The 19,781-nt window shown below is 46.8% G+C and overlaps 5 protein-coding genes across 5 annotated transcripts; 1 reads left to right on the top strand and 4 right to left on the bottom strand.

Moving 5' to 3' along the window:
• The first annotated feature begins 904 nt into the window (after positions 1–904).
• GGS22DRAFT_168194 (acetyl-CoA synthetase-like protein) lies at positions 905–4,940 on the top strand. Its single transcript, XM_047962111.1, has 3 exons — positions 905–1,762; positions 1,917–2,071; positions 2,133–4,940. Exons 1-3 carry the CDS (start codon positions 1,240–1,242, stop codon positions 4,659–4,661), a joined length of 3,207 nt encoding a protein of 1,068 aa, XP_047817062.1. The 5' UTR covers positions 905–1,239; the 3' UTR covers positions 4,662–4,940.
• A 511-nt stretch (positions 4,941–5,451) lies between these two features.
• GGS22DRAFT_37628 (MFS general substrate transporter) lies at positions 5,452–7,661 on the bottom strand. The gene is made up of 4 exons (XM_047966933.1): positions 6,943–7,661; positions 6,623–6,886; positions 6,164–6,563; positions 5,452–6,104 (listed from the first exon to the last, which is right to left on the bottom strand). The coding sequence occupies exons 1-4, from the start codon at positions 7,454–7,456 to the stop codon at positions 5,495–5,497; spliced, it is 1,788 nt and encodes a 595-aa protein (XP_047817063.1). The 5' UTR covers positions 7,457–7,661; the 3' UTR covers positions 5,452–5,494.
• A 2,315-nt stretch (positions 7,662–9,976) lies between these two features.
• GGS22DRAFT_168198 (translation elongation factor Tu) lies at positions 9,977–12,076 on the bottom strand. Its single transcript, XM_047962112.1, has 2 exons — positions 11,645–12,076; positions 9,977–11,570 (listed from the first exon to the last, which is right to left on the bottom strand). Exons 1-2 carry the CDS (start codon positions 11,849–11,851, stop codon positions 10,440–10,442), a joined length of 1,338 nt encoding a protein of 445 aa, XP_047817064.1. The 5' UTR covers positions 11,852–12,076; the 3' UTR covers positions 9,977–10,439.
• Positions 12,077–12,306: 230 nt separating this feature from the next.
• Positions 12,307–14,307, bottom strand: GGS22DRAFT_168199 (DUF636 domain protein). The gene has a single exon (XM_047962113.1). The coding sequence runs from the start codon at positions 13,761–13,763 to the stop codon at positions 12,573–12,575; it is 1,191 nt and encodes a 396-aa protein (XP_047817065.1). The 5' UTR covers positions 13,764–14,307; the 3' UTR covers positions 12,307–12,572.
• A 770-nt stretch (positions 14,308–15,077) lies between these two features.
• On the bottom strand, positions 15,078–18,392 carry GGS22DRAFT_168201 (alpha/beta-hydrolase). Its single transcript, XM_047962114.1, has 4 exons — positions 17,674–18,392; positions 16,316–17,581; positions 16,184–16,255; positions 15,078–16,133 (listed from the first exon to the last, which is right to left on the bottom strand). Exons 1-4 carry the CDS (start codon positions 17,953–17,955, stop codon positions 15,540–15,542), a joined length of 2,214 nt encoding a protein of 737 aa, XP_047817066.1. The 5' UTR covers positions 17,956–18,392; the 3' UTR covers positions 15,078–15,539.
• Between the last annotated feature and the right edge of the window lie 1,389 nt (positions 18,393–19,781).

The raw sequence follows: 19,781 nt of genomic DNA on the forward strand, positions 1-19,781 counted from the left end.
TTGTTTGCATTCGTAAGCTTCCATTCTGGGATTTTCATAAATCATTTCAGAAAACCTGCTGACGGACACAAGGTCCGAGGAATTATCACGAACGGTAAAGGACAGCTTATCTGCATTATGTGCCCAGCATTGTAGTCTAGACTCTACTTCGAATCTGCCCAACTGTCTGTTAACCTAAGCATTACGCTTGATATCGGTAGATCGCCAGAAGACCGCGCTGCGGATTCGAGATTTCGTCGTCGGGATTAAACCACTTTTGTCATTTTACCCCTTGGCGTAAATTTCATATCATTCCCGAAGCCACTGGCTCATATTGATCTAAGACAGAGAATGGTAATTATTTCCAAGATTCTAAGAGGACGGTCTGTCACTGATGTATAAGCGTACCTAGGTACTACACACACTACCTATTCGGCTTTTATTTCCTCTTTATTCCCGCAAATTTAACGATCCTCTAAGACTGCAGGCCACGTGCATCGAGGATCTCTACGTTTCAGTCTTTGGGTTTCACTGCTTCTTAAGGATTTATTGTTGCACAAAAGTAGTTGAAGTAAGGTAGGCAGGCTGCTGTTGGTGGGTATGCAACGTTTTCATACGGTTCGACCGAGATTGGCCAACATAACGAATGGGGTGATGCGAAGCTTAGTAAGTTCGGGAAATCGCTCGGTCTTTACTGGCAAGGGAGCAGTCAGTCCTACGTCCCGTACAACCCACGTAAACGCGGATGTTAATGCAGCCTGGCCACCACAATGTCGCAGTGCCGTCACATACCGAAATACTACGCCCCATCGTATATGTACGCGGCATGTAAATGGTGTGTGTATGGATAAGCCCCGCTCATTTGACTATAGGGGTAGATGGGAGATCATTATTACATGCATATCATCCCAGTACGTCGCACATAGAAGGAACAATGCCCTTGCTTCGAGGTCCTAGGAAGTGACCTGGAAAGTGAAAGGGCGGAACCATAGAAGGTTCCGCGCTTCTAACAAAGCAACTGCAAAGGACGTTTAAACCGAAATTCAGGTAAAAGGGATAACAACCTCGGAAACTTTGTTGCTTTGTGAGGGATATAATTTGCAGTTGCAACCTCGGAACGATGTGTCAGTTCCTGACGTTTCAAGCTCTCACCCAAAGAGAGCGGAAGTGGTGGTGTCCTATAGTTTGCAATTTGCTGTTTGCTGTTTACAAACTCGGCCTTTACCTTTTCCCTCTTATCACCCACTCTAACTACAAACCATGGCTGGCTTCCATGAGCTGATCCCGAACGTGGTGAAGAGAAGGATTAATGAAACCCGTCCTCTTCTTAAAATTAGTCATCCCGATCGCGATGCTGTCGATGTAACATTTGCTGTTCTCGATAATGCCGTCAATAGGGCAGCCTGGTTTCTCACCGAGAACCTTGGGCCAGATGAAGAGACATTCATCTGGATGTCGCAAAGCGACGCTCGGTACATAATATGGGCTATTGCTGCCATGAAAACCGGCAAGGTAGTGGTGTTTCCGTCCTTGAGCAATCGAGTATCGGCCAATCTTCGACTATTCGAGACCGTCGGAGCTAAGCACATGTTCTACGGTCCTGAATCATCGGGAACACTCGCCGAACTCATTGGCAAGGCTAGCCCAACCGTTGCGGCCAGACCAGGAATACTACTCCAGGATATCCTGTCCCCTGATCTCGTCCCAGACTACCCCTTCGATAAAACCTTCGATGAGATCAAGGATCAGCGATTTATGGGCCTTCACACCTCTGGAACTTCAGGTCAGATATTGCTTCCGTTATCTATACTATTTCTATTTTATTTTGACTTGACTATGTATTCAAGAGCTATTCTATGATTTCTCAAGTGTCCAATATACAATTAACTCACTTATATATAACCAAATGGTATGAGCAATCTTCTCACATTGATCAGGTCATCCAAAGCCAATATGGTGGACTCACGCTCACTTCGAGAACCTGTTCTCGCCATTAGAGAAGGGCGTCCTCCCCGAAGGCGTTCACGTGGAGAGGCCGACATGTAGCACTCTCGCTCACCATGACGTTCTCATCGTCGGGTCTCAGTCTCATGTAAGTCATCAAAGACCATATATCACCTCATAGAAAAACTCTCATGTACCTAACCAAATAGGCTGGTGCAATGTACATAACCATGGTCTCTCTACACTCCCCTATGACTGCTATTCTCATGCATCCGGATGTTCCCATAATCCCGGCCAACATTGCGACCGTCATCCACCAAACTGGCGCTAACAGTCTAATCTGTCCACCCGTCCCCATTGAGAATATGCTCAAGTTTCCGGATGGCATTGAGGCACTCACCCGCCTCAAGCACGTAGGGTATGTTGGAGGTCCCATCAACCCAGTGCATGGTGCTGAGATCGCCAAGATCACACCCCACCTCTACAGTCTCATCGGCAGTACGGAGGGCGCACTATTGCACTTGGACTACTCCCCTAATAGCGAGAACTGGGATGCGTTGCGCTTTGTAGATGTAGGGCAACGCATGGAGGAAGTGTTTCCGGGTCTGTACGAACTTGTGTTTCCGAAAACCGAGGCGATTGAAAAGGTGTATTCGTACTTCCGCTCGTACCCGGATCTGACGGATGAGTATCGTACTAAAGACCTGTTCGCCCCGGTTCCTGGGCAACCCGGGTGGTGGCGCTTCCGTGGGCGTACTGATAATTGGGTTGCCATGGCTAATGGGTACAAGATGGATCCGTCTGACTTCGAGGCTATAGTATCGTCTCATCCTGACGTACGTGGCGTTATCGTGGGTGGCTCGCATCGCTTCCGGCTTTGTCTTCTCCTCGAGTTACACGAGCACCTTGTTCCGACTAACGCCGAAGAGGCACACTCTGCGCTTGATAAGCTATGGCCCAAGATCCACGAGGCGAACCAAACTTCACCCAAGTTTGGCCAGATCCCGAGTGAGCTTATCTTATTCACATCCAAGGAAAAGCCGTTCTTGCGAGCGGGCAAGGGGACGATTCAACGACAGCTTACGTTACAAGCTTACGAGGAGGAAATCGACGCGTTATACGAACGGGTCGAAAGTGGGATCTTGGTTAATGATTTGGATCCTATCAAATCCTTGGATGCGTTGGGGCTAGAACCGGTACTCACGCAGTTGTTCCAACAGGCACTTGATACAAAAGATATCGATGCTGAGACCGACGTTTTCGCGCGAGGTCTAGATTCAAATGGCGTTACGATTACGATTTCGAGACTTAAGGCTGCGCTTAGGAATTACGGCATCTCGGAAGATACACTACGCGGGTTGAATATCGGACTCATGTACAGCTCAACTACGGCGGGATCCTTAGCTAATACTTTATCGTCTTATCTACTCGGCGAAAGTGAGGGGAAGGGGCATGCGGTAGATGGTGGCGTAGAGGCTATGCTAGATAAATACATTCCTCACGCCCGCAACCCGCGCACCCCGCAGACTGTCGTATTGACAGGCACCACCGGTAGTCTAGGAACATACCTACTATCCGCGCTGCAAGCCCTGCCCCGCACCCGGGTTCGCCGCATCTTCTGCCTGAATCGCGCTACCGACGCTTCCGCGAAACAAGCCTCTGCCCTCAAGTCCCGCAGCCTGCCCCCGGCCGATGAAGACTCTGGGCGCGTCGTTTTCCTAACCGTGTCTGACTTCGGCGCACCACACCTTGGATTAAATAGTAAGGACTACGATGCTCTTGTTGCGGAGGCTACAGCTATCATTCATAATGCATGGCCCGTGAATTTCTTGCTCCCGCTTAAGAGCTTCGAACCGAGTATTGCAGGGCTTGTAAATTTGTTGGAGATAGCGAGACATGGCGTAAAGAACCCCGCGCTGTTCTTTGTCTCAAGTATTTCGGCGGCTATGGGCGCCGAGACCCAGGTCCCCGAGGAAGTGCTGGATAATCCCAAGGAATTGGTACTGAAGCAGGGGTATGCTAGAAGTAAATATGTTGGGGAACGTTTACTTGATAGCTATGTTAAGGCGACTGGGCGCAGGGCTGCAGTATTGCGTGTTGGACAGGTCGCAGGGCCGGTGGAGTTAGGTGGAACGTGGAATAAATGGGAGTGGTTTCCGAGCCTGGTGCGCAGTAGCAAATTTCTAGGCAAGTTGCCGAAGACGCTCGGGACGAGTAGTAGGGTCGAGTGGGTACCGGTTGATGAGCTTGCGAATATTATACTTGAGGTCGTCGAAGATGTCGGGGATGAGGAAGCTGTTAAAACGAATGGCATAAATGGGAAGGCGAAAAGCGGGAGTAAAGGCGCGAAGGTGTATAACCTAGTCAATCCCTCGCCCGTCACCTTCGCGGACTTACTCCCTGCGTTGAAAGAGAAAGGAATAGCGAAGGAGGAGACATCGTTCGAGGAATGGATCGACGCCCTCGAGCGCAGTAGCCACGATCGTGCGGCAAGGAAGACTAGCGCGGAAGATAATCCCGCAGTCAAGTTGTTGGACTTTTACAAGTCGCTTGTGCCGAGGGGTAAGAGTAACGGAGCTGTGAATGGGAACGGAAATGGAGCGAGCGAAGAGGGCGCTGGCGAGGACGATTATACGTGGCGCGTGGAGAATACGCTGCGCGCGAGTCCGACGGCGAGGGAGCTGGAGCCGGTGAATACGGAGTGGGTGAAGCTGTGGGTTGATCGATGGGGATTTTGAAATTCCTATTTGCCTAGGTAGGCAATGAAGGGTAGGACAGGTATATATCACACATATAAGATAGGTATGAATATGGCGGATTTTACGATGTATTGGTAGAATGGGAGAAGTGCATGTAAAGAGACCTCATCAGTTTTGGAATGGATTTCACATGTTCACATCTATAACGCTCTTAACTTGACATACCGGTATCCAACTCCTAGCATAAATGCCTAACATTGCCACTGTGGAGGAGATACATGTTTATCCAATTTTGTTTCTATTAATCTATTATGCAAAGCCATCTATCTATAGGGGCGTTAAGTTTCTAAGCCCACATCCAAATCCAAATCCAGTCCAATATAATACCTAGTGGGCATCATCCGTATGTATAAGGTTGTCCTCATCCGCATCTTTCATCTAATCTTCTAAGGTATCTCTCGTACGCGGACATCCTCCAAGGCAAGGCATTGAACTGACTGATTGACTGACTCCCCCCGTTTTGTAAATCGCAAAAATGATGTTGTTTTAACGCCAGATACGCCTCTACATATGCATTTGGTGCACCCCGGCACCGGACTTCCACTCATGGCAATTGATATCCCGTGCTGTAACCAAACCAAACCCGCCCTAGGTACTGTTGTTATAGAACGGAATGATAGGGCCACTTTCCCCTTTCTTTGTTGTGTGGCCTGCACGCTTGCTCCACCGACACCGCTGGCGCAGTATATCGTATGCCGCGTTGGTGTTCATTTGTCTAGTCCATAAATCAAAGTCTCCTTCTCAGAAACTTTGGACTGATATATTTTTAATCCGTATGTAAATGTGTTTTTGCCCTTAACCAAGACGGCCGTTCAAGGATTACTAACATAACTCCTAGCACGACGTAAATCCTGGTCCTCGGAATCGTCTTCACGGGAAAGCGGGCCATTGCTCACGCCCGCGAGCTTCTCGTCGTCCTCGCCGGCGTACGCGTATTTACTGCGCTGGCGGATCTTCTCGCCGTACGTCCAGAACAAGAAGGGGATACCGCAACACGCGAGACTGATGAAGGCGAGGAGCGTGCTGGCCCATTGGTAGCCGAGCCGCGCGTACATCTGGGTGGTGAAGAGAACGACGGCGGCGCCCCAGAAGGACCGGATGCAGGTCTTGGCGGCGAGGGCGGAGGCCGCTTGGTGCTGGTATGCGTCGACGAGGTAGTTGTTGGCGGAGTTGTAGAGGAAGATGAAGCCGAAGCCGATGGGGAAACCGCCGAATGCGGGTCCGACCCAGATGAGGTGCGGGTACGAGGTCCAGGCGAAGATGAAGAGGCCGATTGGGATGAACCAGCAGGAGCACATCATGGGGATTAGACGCAGCTCTGGTGGGGGCAGGCCGTTGTATTTGGAAATCAGCTTTCGGTAGTGTGTGTTCACTAAAGGTGCGCAGACGGCGGATGCGACGACGCCGACGGCTAGGGGGATGCTTGGGTGGTGTTAGTGGGTTGGGTTGAGGTGTGAGTTAGGGAGGGGTTTTCAACTTACAACATGAGACCGGTGATACCGGCGGAGTAACCCTTGCCTTCTTGGAAGATGATGGGGAAGGCGACGAAAAACATGTATAGCAGACCGTAGAGGACGGACATGTATAGACTGATCAAGAAGACGATCAATTCACCGAATAGAAGCTGGAAGGGTCGGATCAAGAAGATTCCCAGACGCTCAGTGAAAGGTCGCTTGTCGATATCCTCTTCTGTGACGTAGTCTTGTTCGCCGGTCTCTGCGCGCAACTTCTTGGCTCTCCTGGCTAGGATGGTGGGTGCGTATGTCTCGGGTACGGTGAATGTGATCAAGACCCAGACGATGAAGGCCATAATCAAGTGGATCCAGTATAGCCATCTCCAGCCAGCGGCATCAGATAGGAAACCACCAACGAGCGGACCGACTAGGATAACATGTTAGTAATCGAGATTATTGTTAAGTTGAGTTTAGTAGGTAACTTACTAGCAGGACCAATAAAAGGGGCAGCGGAGAAAGCAGCCATAGGAATACCTCTTTCCTCGGATCTCCACAAGTCAGCTAGCGTACCGCCGACAAGTGTCATCGGCGCAGAGAAGGCAATGCCATCAATTGCACGAGCGACTAGGAGAGTAGCGATATTCTTCGCGACGGCACCAGGGATAATGAAAACGACGGCGACCAATAGTGTCGTGCCGTAAATAATCTGTCTTCCATAGATTTCGGATAGAGGGGCGAATATCATTGGACCTTGTCGACTGTTAGTTAACCGAATGACTCGTAGTGAGTTGCGCGGATTCACTCACCAATACCAAAACCGACGACGAATAAAGTGATACTGAGTAACGCGACCTCGTCGCTGACATTAAACTCTTTGGCCACACCAACAATATCCGCGGTGACGACACTGGACGAGAAAGCTACGACGAAACAAGTAGCGGCCACGACCATAGTACAATACCACTTGTACCCCTTAGACCAGTTCTTAGGATTTTCAGGGTCGTTCGGGACGAAGGTGACGAGTTTGTAACGGTGCTCTCCATCAGGTTCTAGTGGTCCAGGTATTTGTCCTTGTTCTGTTTCTGTAGTGTATTCTGTAAGGTTGGCTTCGTTGGAGAGCGTTCGGTACGGTAAGTTCACATCTAAGTTAGGATCTCGAATCGTCTCCTTGGTGGCATTACGGGTTAAAGGATTCGTAGGACGACGAGCCAAACCGGGAGGGTTGACTGGTCCATACTTGACTTGGTTGTCCGGGTGGCTACTGCTAGCCTTGGTGGAAGGCCTTTCCACATCTGTGGTGGAGGAATCGTTTGAATCCATTGTGTATTTTTTATTTTATTTTTTATTTTTTGAAATAATTATTAATTAATACCTTGAGGAGGTTTAAGTAAAACGTCTCTCATGAAGGGATATACTAGTGAGAATGGGACCTCATAAAGAGGTGTAAGGGGGCGGGATCCATCCCTTATATAACTGAAGGGAAAGTCACCCTTGAAGTTCTAGGCTATTGCCTCTGATCAACAGGTTAACCTGGTAAGGGACGCCATTGGCCAACACAAGGTTGATGGAATTGTTTGAGAAATCGAGAATGTACTGGACCGATGCCGATGGCGGAACCACTTTGGTTTCCTATTCGGGTCAACCCCCATTGTTACGAGTAATGGGATAGGCCCGTGTAGGAATGACAGTGCCCAAGCCAGGAGCCAGTAAAAGCTTATTTTACACGCTTTTTACTCTAAGGCGCGAGGACGCGAATCGAGTAAATGTTTAGGGCGAGGGAGTTGGTTCGGCGAATCTCGGTGTTCGAAAGGATCCACAGGCCCGGAACCGTAAATTCGGAGCCACACGGCGAGATTTCGAGACCCGGGATCCTCGAAGTTGAGAGCATTTAGAGAAGATAGAGATCGATTGAGAGACATTAACAAAGTTGAATTAGATAAGAATCTACTTGCCAAACTAAAACGCCAACCAGAATCACCTTAAGAGCTCGTTACGGTGAGAAGACAGGAAAAAAAGGAGATTGAGTGGTGTTGTGAAAAGACTCAAAAGAGTTGAACCACATTCGATTAATGGGTCTCGAGCCGCAAACTCTCAGGGGTCCCACTATTACGGCTTCAGGCTTGTGTGTCCACAAAACAGGAAAATTCAGTTAAAGCACTTACCTAATAGGGTAAGACCCGAGAGAACGGAAGCCAGTGAATTGATTTTACTAGCGTTCATTTGCAGGTCGATGTTTCATTTCGTTCCTATTTAAGACTTTTTAAAAAGGAGCCTTAAACATAGTAAAATGACGACTGATCGTGTCTGCAACTAAGGATGTGAGAAGAAATGTATCTTCATGGTTGTCATCGGTAGCATCGTGGTTTTTCTTCTCTGTATTTTTATTTTATTTCTTGGCTATATTTTATGTTTTGAAATCTTGGTAGACCACAAGGCCTCAAAAAAAAACAGCAGACCATATCTTATCGGCAACGGCACAGCACTTGGCAAAGCTGAGCGGGCTGAACCGGTACGCTAATCGTCTCGTGTGGGCCCCTGATAATAGAATGACGGGACCACGCCCGGGTAGCCCACGACGGCTTCCTCGTTCTGTGTGTGTTGGGTTGATCCTTTGCTGACCTGTGCGTTATCCTAACGTTCTGTATTGAGATGAGAGTTCTTGGCGGTTGGAAAATGCCTCTCTTTTTACAATAGCGACATCGGGTGAGCGACCTAAGGAAGAGATTGCGATTTGGCTATGACCTAATGCTTACCTAGGACTTAGGTAGAGTCTTAGACATTTCTGGGTACACAGTTGGGTAAGTCAATGCGTCCTTCTACGATTTGCGCCAGCCACATTACCATGTTACCATGTTACCCGTTACACCGATAACAGGCTCATCATCATAGACTTTTCTTTTTGAGCCCTCAATGTTACACGGTTGAGGATGGCTTTTCGATAACAACTTGAAAATAGTAAGATCATCCCTATTCGAATAGATAAAGTACCTGCGTGTCTTAGCCTAGCATGACGCAGGCTCCCGTCGTCTCGGCGATCCCATCCGTTGGCCGCCGAAGCTTGTCAGCGTAAGAATTACCTGGCCCGAGCGGTAGCAAACCCCGAACTAGCTTAGTTCGGCTGGATCGATCGGTTGGACGGAGTCATGGAGCTTCTTTACCCTCGGTATAAACCACGATTTGGCTACTGATGAAAATAGGTTTTTGAATGCTCCTTTATTATCAGTACTGACTCATATTTCATCGGGCATCAATGCCTTGTGAAAAAGTTGGGTCGTATGCCTGCTTTTAATATTAATAAAAGTTTTCCTAATTATAGGAGGCCTGCCATCAGCAACCTTCCCCTGAGAAAACATCACGAGATAATCGTGTTATTCTGCTTTACCTACGACAGCCTACAAAGAAACACCAACAAACTATATTCCACCATAAACTTCAAAATTGAAGATCGATAAAGTATGTATTTCTGTGATGAGGAAAGATAATCACTGGGAGAACCACAAGATCCGATAATTTAGGACTATTGATCCCTGGTTGGTTGGGTAGCTGTGACGCTAGAGCAGTAAACACTCAACATCGACAAGTGGATCGACGCCCCCTTAGCCGTGACAGATAAGTGGCCATCTTCTCTAGATACACGTGGATAACCGCCGAAGTGGATGAGAAGGGCCGGGTATGAATAGATCTCAATCACAAGGAAACCACAGGGGTTGTATACCTACTCTAGCATCGTGTGCGTATGCAAAAGTACGCATATGTAAACCTCGATGCCACGCATTAAAGTTACGTACGAGGACTATGAAAACTCATAGTCACTATATTTGATGCCCTATTCAGAAATGTGTTTATTATTAGTTGACCTAATTTCGTGAAGCTCGGTAATAGATGTGGAGTTGTTTAGTTATACTTAGCTGCCATGAAAGGGGTATTTTTGTAATATTAGAAGCACACTAGTAAGGCTAGCAAGAGCCCCATTCCATGTCCCAAGACCGGGTTTAACACTGGGAATATTTTCCTTCTTCATGCAAGTAACTCATTAGTCTAGTTAGTTGTTTTACATTTCATCATTCTCTATAGTCAACTCAGCTACATGAAAAGACGCGTTAGAGTAGAGGGGAGATTAGACGAGCCTTGGGGTGGTGCCAGGTGTACATGGGCTCAAAATATAATACATAGTCCGAATTCCCTTATACACAAGAGGAGCAACGCCGATTTTCCCCAATCCGGCTATACAAATATAGAGCCGAATAGCCCGTTCTATCCCCCTTGCACACTTAGACTAGTCCTAAACAGTCCGTGAGCCGCTTCAAGAGATGATTCGTGTAATAATTCCCGTTGCGACGGTTCGGCCACCTTCACGGACGTTGACGTGTTGACCGATCTCGGTGGCGAGGGGGTTGTGCAGAACGCACAACATCTCGACGTTGTCGCCAGGCATGATCATTTTGCTCTTGTCCTCGACATCGTCGGGTAAGTAAAGCGCGCAGGCCTCGTCGGCAGTTCGTAGGTACATCTGGGGTCGGTAATTTCCATGGAAACCGGTGTGTCGGCCACCTTCTTCCTTGGTTAAGACGTATAGGGAGACCAGGAACTTGGTGTGAGGCTTCACGGTACCAGGCTTGACAATAACCATACCTCGCCTGATATCCTCTCGCTTGACACCTCGCAGAAGCAGACCCGAGTTGTCACCAGCACGCGATTCTTCGCAAGACTTCTTGAAAGTCTCGATATCAGTAACCTTGGTCTTGATGATCTCCTGACCCTTTCCGACTAACTCGACATCCTGGTCCCTCTTGAGGGTACCTCGCTCAACACGACCGGAGGCGACGGTTCCACGACCAGCAATGGAGAAGACGTCCTCGACGGACATCAAGAAGGGCTTGTCAAGGTCACGCTGGGGGGTAGGGATCCACTCGTCGACGGCTTTCAGAAGCTCATCGATCTTTTGGTTACCGATGTCATCCCGCTTACCCTCCATAGCCATCAGGGCAGAACCCATGATAACGGGGGTCTCATCTCCTTCGAAGCCATACTGGGATAGCAGCTCACGCATTTCCATCTCGACGAGTTCCAACATCTCGGGGTCGTCAATGGTGTCGATCTTGTTGACGAAGACGACAATCCTTTGAACACCGACCTGGCGGGCAAGTAGAAGATGCTCTCTCGTTTGAGGCATCTGACCATCGGAAGCAGCAACGACAATGATAGCACCATCCATGTTGGCGGCACCAGTAATCATGTTCTTGATGTAATCGGCGTGACCGGGACAGTCGACGTGAGAGTAATGTCGATTCTCCGTGGCGTATTCGATATGTGCTGTAGAAATAGTGATACCACGCTTTCGCTCTTCAGGCGCCTTGTCGATAGCGCCATATTCGAGGAAGTTAGCAAGCCCCTTCTCGGCCTGTCTTTTTGTGATAGCAGCGGATAGAGTAGTCTAGTTTTATATAAATAGTTAGAGATGAGGGGTTCTCCGGAGCTTATGTTATATACTCTTTATAAAAGACATACCTTGCCGTGATCGACGTGACCAATGGTACCGACGTTTACGTGAGGCTTCGTTCGCTCGAATACTGCGTATGATCTTGTGATGTTAAGGGCTGCGACCACATTTTGCTGTCGCACAGCGAATTGTAAAGGGTTGGCGGCGCTGCCGGTTCTGAGGGAGTGCCGCGAGGCGCGCAAAAATGGCGCCAGTGTTCGCGAAAACGCCGACATCTTGATTGAAACCGCCCTGCAGCCAAAGGAAATATCCCAGTCGAGACGGAGAGGGGGGATTGGTAATAAAAAGTCGTGGAAAGGGTTTCCAGGTGGGATTAAAAACCTGTGGTCTGAAGATAAAAAAGCTCCTAACAGCTAAAAATTTCATTGGAAGTTACATCGTTACTCTGATTGGCTGTAAGGACCCGTCTTTCCTTATCGAATCATCATTGATAGAGTATGAGGTACTCGATAAGAGGGGTAGTCTCGCCCATATTTTAAGTATCGGATACCTGAAACATCCGCACTTGCGGAATTTAGTCGCAGCGGCGTTGAATTTAAGGTTAAACGGGATTGGTCAATGCTTCTACGGGTCCGTACGCCACTCACAAAGCTGGAAGCTGCAGATAACTCGAAGGCAATCGCCAACAGATTAAATTAAAAATACCCTGATACACCCGGTTGGAGGAGCTCTTGAATTTCATCAACTCAACTTCAACATCTATCGTCTAAATGCTTAATACATACAGGTAACTTCTCAAAACAGAGCTCGCATCGATCAATTCATATAACTGCTAGATTTGGATATATATACCATCTTACTAATATACAGCATTCATGAGCCATATACTTTACTATCTCATAGGTTGTGCTCATCCAATGCATACCACGTTAAGACTATGCGGTCCTGTGGAGGATATGGATACAACTTATCTACCATCTCAAGTAGAAACCCCTCCTACATAACATCAAAATCCAGCGCTTCCCCATACTTCTCAATCGCCCACTCCCTGTGGCCGTCTACAACAGCCTCCACAAACTCCGGGTCATAATCCATCGCATCTTCCACCCACTCCGGGTTTCCAGCTCTCCAAGTGACCCAATTCTCTGCCTTGGCACCCTCTGGAGCTCTCAGGATACCAACCGCGATATTAAGCACCTCAGTTTCCTCCGTCGGGCTTCTATCCTTGCACTTTATAAATACCGTCGCACCACACACGCCACAGAACCCCCTCGTAACGTCTTCGGAGGATTTATACGTCTTCACGGTCCCAAAGCGCAAGTCCGGCGGAACCTCCGGCTCCAGCACCGTCCTCGGGACCAACACCCACGGCACCCCATGCGCGCTCGAAACCAACCTACAATCGCGGCAGAAATCCAAAAACGCCTTCCACTTCCCCGGATCTGTCGGCGACACATACCGCCTCAAATACGCATCCCCCTTCACCTTCTCCCCCGGCCTCGGGATCGTAAACGAAACTCCCCCACACTTACACTCCGCGCGCAACCTCTCCCCGCCATCCGCACCAACCTCAGCCTCGTAGTCCGGCGCAAAGTCGTGGTCCATACTAACCTGCGTCAGCTTCCTCCCCCCCACCTCCGGCAGCCAGGACAGCACGCCCCCGTCACCAGCCGAGTTAGGAAACCCAATGCCCCGGAAACGCCAGAATATCGGCGCGTCGAAGAGCGAGGGCTCGATGATCCATTGCCCGGCCCACGCCTCGTAGTGTCCATTATGCGCCCCGCACGTCGGGCAGAAGATGCGCTGCCCGTGTCCGCCTGCCCCGCTGCCGGGGGTCTTGTACACGGACAGGTTCAGCGTGTTGCTCGTCCATTCCGGGGCCACGCCTTGTGGTAACGACACGTGGTAGCTCCCGAATGTGCCGTGGGTGTAGCGGCAGAGCGTGCAGGAGCAGATGTACGCGTTTAAGGGCAGGTAGGAGGTCGGCAGGGTTACGGTGAAATTCACGTTCCCGCAGTGGCATCGCGCGGCGAAGGTTTCGGTTTCGGGAGATTCGTCGGATTCGATGACTTTGTCCCGGTTGTAGAAGACGACGAGGGTGTCGAGGGTTGTCATGGTTTCATTGTTGTTTTTCTTGGGAAGCTCTTCTTCTTCTTGTGGTGGGTTGGTGGTGGTGGTGCCTGGCATAGGTAGGTAGGTAGATAGGAGAGCTGAGCTGCTTAGGTAGGTAGGTAAATCTGGTGGGCTGGTTAGGCGGTCTGTCTCTCTTAGTTCGGTCCCGCTATGGGAATAAGGTTGGTCTAGACTGCTGTTTGGATGGATGAGTGGGAGAACGGTCGAGCTACGTAGGCGAGTGCAAAGTTATCAAATTGTAATGAAGACGTAGGTTTGCTGTTCGGAATATCGACATATATATGTCATACGAAGAGTCACCGTAAGGGCGTATTACCTTGTCATCATCCGTACCTATTTCATCCTAGGTATGTACAATCAGGTATATACCTATTCACTACCTATATCTCGCCGTATAATACACCCAACGAAAACACCCGCATCCCGGCTCATGATGTATACCTACATTATTATATAATCGTATCGCGGTCCTCTCACATTAGATCTCTTTCTTTTTCAATACCCCGGTCCCCGGTATTTTTTTTTCGTTTCTGGGGTGGATGGGCTGATGGATACCAGGTAGACGGAACCAACGCGCGCTAGCCATGCATGGATGATGCGATTGGGACGCATCTCGCACCAACGTGCAGCTCGCTTGTTCTTGAAAGACGAATGCCTAGAGGCCGAGCCAGATTTGGGGCATTTGGGGAACGATCTTTTTTTTTTCTTCATCGGTTTTTTGACCCCGCTTGTGAGGGTGGGATGTCGTGGGTTGGTGGGAATTTGGGTTATTTGTCATATCCATATCATACACGTTGGATTTTGTAATGTATAGGAATATATGATTCATAAATGCGACTATACGGCGGCGCATGCGAATCATATGTAGCCCTTACATTATCCGACTAGGGGACGGCCCGCGGAGTAGATAGCTTCGCAATGGTTGCATTCCAAATGCTGGGGCTAATGGCCGCTTGTGACGCGCGCTATAATGCTTTTGAGCCCGTACTCCGTCCGCTGTCACACGCTGACCGAGCGAATATAGTCGGTCGTCTTGCTTTTCCTGTCGCGTGCGCCGCATCAATGTCTGTGCAAGACAAGACTCTGGGGTGAGATGCGATAGATAGATCGGTATCGGTATCGCTCATATGCATCGCCGCACTATAATTACCTAAGCGATTGGGTGCCGAGTGTTAAAAGCCATGGACGACGTTCCTCGGCATCTTGGGCGTTGGTATTTCTAGCTAGGCGAGGGCCTGATTTGTTGTAGTATACGGCACATACGCAGCAGGGCAAGTAAATCTGGGTTAGAGAACGCGAGGAGGAAGCTTGGTACCTGCATGGATTGATGCCGTTTGCGTGCGAATTTCGCAAACAACAATCTTTAGCCCTCGGAGAGCGAATAGGGAAATGCATGCGCAGCTGTCCCGGATCGAGCTATATGCATGATGCGGCACAGTAACGTGGGAAGGACTAGCCACATGGCCGGAACTCAGCCGACGGCATTTGCCGAAGATGGTGAATAGAAATTATAGAAAGGCCTATTCGTATTACTGCGTAGCGGTAAGGGATGTGAAGACGTGGAGTAGGCGATTCATATCAAATCTTGTTACCATAAAGTACCTACCTAGGTAGCTTGCTTGACGAGAAGTGGCTATTTGGAATAAGCAATGTCACCTCTCAATGTATAAACAGTATACCAGGTATTAGATACTAGGTAGATAGTTGTAAATTCAGCTATTTACTCTAGCCGGATCGCAAACTTAGGTAGCGTATTATAGAAATAAACTTGCAAGACGCTTGCTCGGCTGGAACGCTATAAAATATCCTTAGACACCGACTTGACAAGAATCATGGCTTGCTACAAGTAGGATGTTCGTCATTCATAAACAAAGAGCTCCTTATCCGCGGGAGTCGAATTGGGTTGCCGTATTCGAATTGTTGTTGAGCTGCTGTAAACTCGGCAAACTTGTCTCGTAGACCGCCGTACGCTGTCATAGCATTTGCCTGTTCAGCCGTCATACCGTCCAAGTTATTAGTTCCCATTGCTGTTTTCTCTACCATCAAGTTCTTCCAGGGCTTCGCATCGCAAATACAAGTCGTCCACTCTCCCTCATCATCTGAACTGAATTTTGGTGCGGGAGGTAGGATCCCCTTGTTAAGGTATGCTTGTATGTGTCCGATCGTGCAGAGAGAGGAGCATGATACAGTGCAATGGCCTTCTGCGATTTGCTCGATGATACTCGCTTGTGAGAACTTGCGCGTCATTTTAAGAGCAGAGCGTAGCGGTGTAACGGGATCGAAATGGTTAGATAAGAAAAGCAATGGGAAACTGGTTTCGATGGGTTGTTGCTTATGAGCTGGGTGGTCATCCCAGCGCATGGGCGGGTCCTTCGTTTCGATATCCCACCCGTTGCAGCCCAAGTTGAAGCCAACGTTCATCCACTAAAACAGTTAGAGGGTACTATTTGTATTTGGAATGAAGCATTACTCACGACATCGGCGAACGAAGAAAAATTAGCCATCGCCTCGAAACGCGTCTGTAGACTATCAAGGTCGTCATTGAGCTGGTGCATATTAGAACTGATCTCGAAGGCGAGTTTGTCGGATTCGACGGAGCTCCATACCTTGTACCGTTTGTCACTACATCCGATCACCTTTTGCGCGTCGTCTGGCCATTGAGGTAGGGTCAAATTGTGGCAAAGCATTGTCGGTGCCGGGCTACCTACGATGTTATCTAGCCTGTCATCGATGATGGCCTTTATAAGTATAGCAATGGAAGGGAACATGACAATTGGTGAATAAAGTGCCGAGAATATAATCATCTTTACGTCACTGGCGGTAATCAGTATAGGCACGTTCTCCCGGGAGGGTAAAACAATCGCAGGCTCTTTCTCCAGCGAGATCATAGTGTCGTCGAAACGTCTCTTGATATCCTCGGGCTTCTCTCCAGGCTGGAAGAGTGGGCATTGTGATCCCGCTTCGGCACAATAGGAGAAGAACTTGTCCCATATTGCATCGGTGTCAAATATGGCGTTATCCAACATAGGGCTAACATAGTGGTCGGCATCGACAACACCATCTAAGATGATTCGACCAACTTTATCAGGGAACATAGAGGAGAATGTGGCTCCAAGTAAAGTCCCGTAGGAAAAGCCCCAATAGACTAACTTGCCTTGGGTGCTATCCTGAGCTTCTATTTTAGTAACAGTCTGCTCGTCAACGATCTCCTGTTTCTGGCTAGACTTGGCAGGTTTGACGTCGGGAACGGATCGCCACTCATCCCAAGCTTGGACGATTGATAGCATATCCCGTGCAACATTGGGAGTGTTCGAATACCGGAAGATACTGTTGTTACCTTCGACTTCGTCGACGCGCTTGCAGAGCTTCGATAACGCCTTTGATCGGGCGTTGAGCTTGCTTAGGGCAACATTACTGGAGTTTACGATACCCACATCGTGACCAGAAGTAAGCCAGCCTAGTCGTTGCATATACGCAACGTTTTTCCCGTCGAGTCCGAAATCATCATCGGGCGCCACGAAACAGTCAGCTTTGGGCGTGGTAGATCCAACACCTCGTGGATCGAACCCAATAATGTCAAGGTCACTGCCAGCCGCTGTCTGAAGCAGCTCGGAAGCCGTCAATGCAAAGTTAGCTCCACTACCTCCGGGGCCGCCGGGGTTTATAAGTAAGGGAGACTGCCCGAAGGATGACGGATCCTCGGTACGACCAATACCGGGTTTCAAGACCAGGGCTAGGTGCACCTTGGGATGGTCTGCTGACTCATTCAACGGTCGGTGATAGTCCATAGGTACGGTTAGTCGAGCGCATTGGAAGTCAGGGCCGTAGAGCTGGAAGCATGGCTGCCAGATGAGCTTCTCGCTCGGTGTAATCTAAAGGGCGAGAGAGATCGCAATGTCAATATCAACTACATTTTCATAACGCGGGCGTGGACACGAGCGTGTGATTTCTTTAGAGGGCTTACGGTTGACCATTCTGTCCACCCTTCTGGAGCGTCCGACGGTTCTGGAGCCTCTGACGACGACGACGCCTTATGCCCCGGACTCGGAAAACGAAAGCCATAATTGACACGGCCATGCCCAAAATGGCTGATAATTCCCACGCCAGATACAACAGCCAATAACACAACTCCCAGACGTCCCCAGCCCCGGTTCGGATGCCTTGGCGGCGGTCGGACATCAGACCGATAATTTCTATCTTGCTTCTCTTCAAAGAGAGGCGACATGGATGATTCCAGGGATGACATTTGTTTTGACACGTTCAGTAGTTGCTCATAAGGAAATGGTTGGAGATTGGAATCATGAAGCACATTGAATGAATACGGCTGCCTTGCGAGAGAAGGAATTGAGCTGAAAGAAGTAAAAATCCGATAGAGGGATCAGATAACGCTGTGGCTTGCTCTTCTTGCTGTATCTACGACCGATAGGCAGCCACTGACGGAGACGATTGGAGAGCGACGCGCAACCAAAGGAGGAAGCCGAGAAGGATTGGCTACTTTATTTGCGCGTGCAACACACCAACCTCCTTTCTCCCCGCAGACGATCGGTCTAATTACTGTGCCTCAGACCTGCGCCTAGTGGCGTCAAGATGCCTACACCTTCAACTCGCAAGAAGTTGAATATAAAAGCGAAAGACAAGTGTAAGAAACCTTCAGGTTAGATTTGGAAAGGCCGAATATGTATGTCGTACATAAGCATACCAAGGTACGTATCATCAAGTTGCGAAGATTCGCCGAAGGCTGCAACATGGATACTACCTACCTAGGTACAGGGTCTCAACTACCGTGCGAATTCAAAAAATACATGCGCAACTACTGTGCTGACTAAGTCTTGATTTTACCCCAAATCCCCCGCAGTGGGTTTGGAAAGTGGAAAGTCTCCAATTCATTTCGGACTGAGTGGAAATATGGAAATCCTTCCTTTTCTTCTCCACGATATTCACTTTTTCCCCAGGAGGCTTCGATCACTACCGCCTTTTCTCATTAATTTCGGACGTCGTTGAACTTACTTTCTTTTCGATCTAGCCGTTTTTAGCATGTTTAACCATATATGGTTAATTAAAAGCTAAAGCTTTAATAGTTTAAATATTAAAATATTTAAGCGTATATTTTATTTATAATTATTTTTAAATTTAATAATAATTATTTATTATAAATAATTTATTTATTATTTTATTAATTATTAAAAAAAGTAATTATTTAATTAAATTTTTTATTAAACGCGTTATAAAGTAATTTTATTTATATATATTAAATAAATCGCGTATTAATAAAATGAAAAAAATCGAAATTTTAATTTAATTTATATATATTCGAATATTTTTAAGTTAATTAATAATAATTTAAAATTTTATTAAACTTTTTTATTAAATTTTAATCGATAAATTTAAATTTTTAAAATTAAGTTTTTAATAATTTATTTATTTAAAAGTTTTTTTTTTTTTTAAAATTTTTAAATTTATAATAAATAATTAATGGTTTTTTTAAAATAATATATTAAAAAGTAATTATAATTAAACTTATACGTTAAACTTTTATTAATTCGAATTTAAAAAATAATTATACGATTAATTTATTTAAAAAAAAATAATTAATAAAATAATTATAAAAATGTAATTTAAATTAATTATTAATCGTTTATTTAAAGAAATTTATTTTAATTTTAATGGTTTATTTATATTTAATTTTAATTAATTTATTAATTTTTTAAAAAAATATTATTTTATTCGTTATTAAATAATTAAATATATTAATAAAACATTTAAAAAAGTTAAAAAAACATATATTCGTTATTATTTTTTTATTTGAAAATATTTATTTTTTTCGAATAATTTATTAATTTAAAATTTCGTATTTATAAATTAATTATAAAGTTTATTATTTTTAACTTTTATAACGAGTTTTATTTTATTAAATAATTTTTTATAATTATTTAATTATAACGAATATTTTTAAATTAATAATATATTTATATTTTTAATTATTTATCGTTTTTTTATTTAAAAAGTATTAAATTTCGACGAAATTTTTATTTTTTTCGAATTTTTCAATAAATATATATACGAAATTAAAAA

The sequence above is a fragment of the Annulohypoxylon maeteangense genome (assembly GCF_022496945.1).
Source record: "Annulohypoxylon maeteangense strain CBS 123835 unplaced genomic scaffold GGS22scaffold_13, whole genome shotgun sequence".
In the NCBI taxonomy this organism is placed as follows: domain Eukaryota; kingdom Fungi; phylum Ascomycota; class Sordariomycetes; order Xylariales; family Hypoxylaceae; genus Annulohypoxylon; species Annulohypoxylon maeteangense.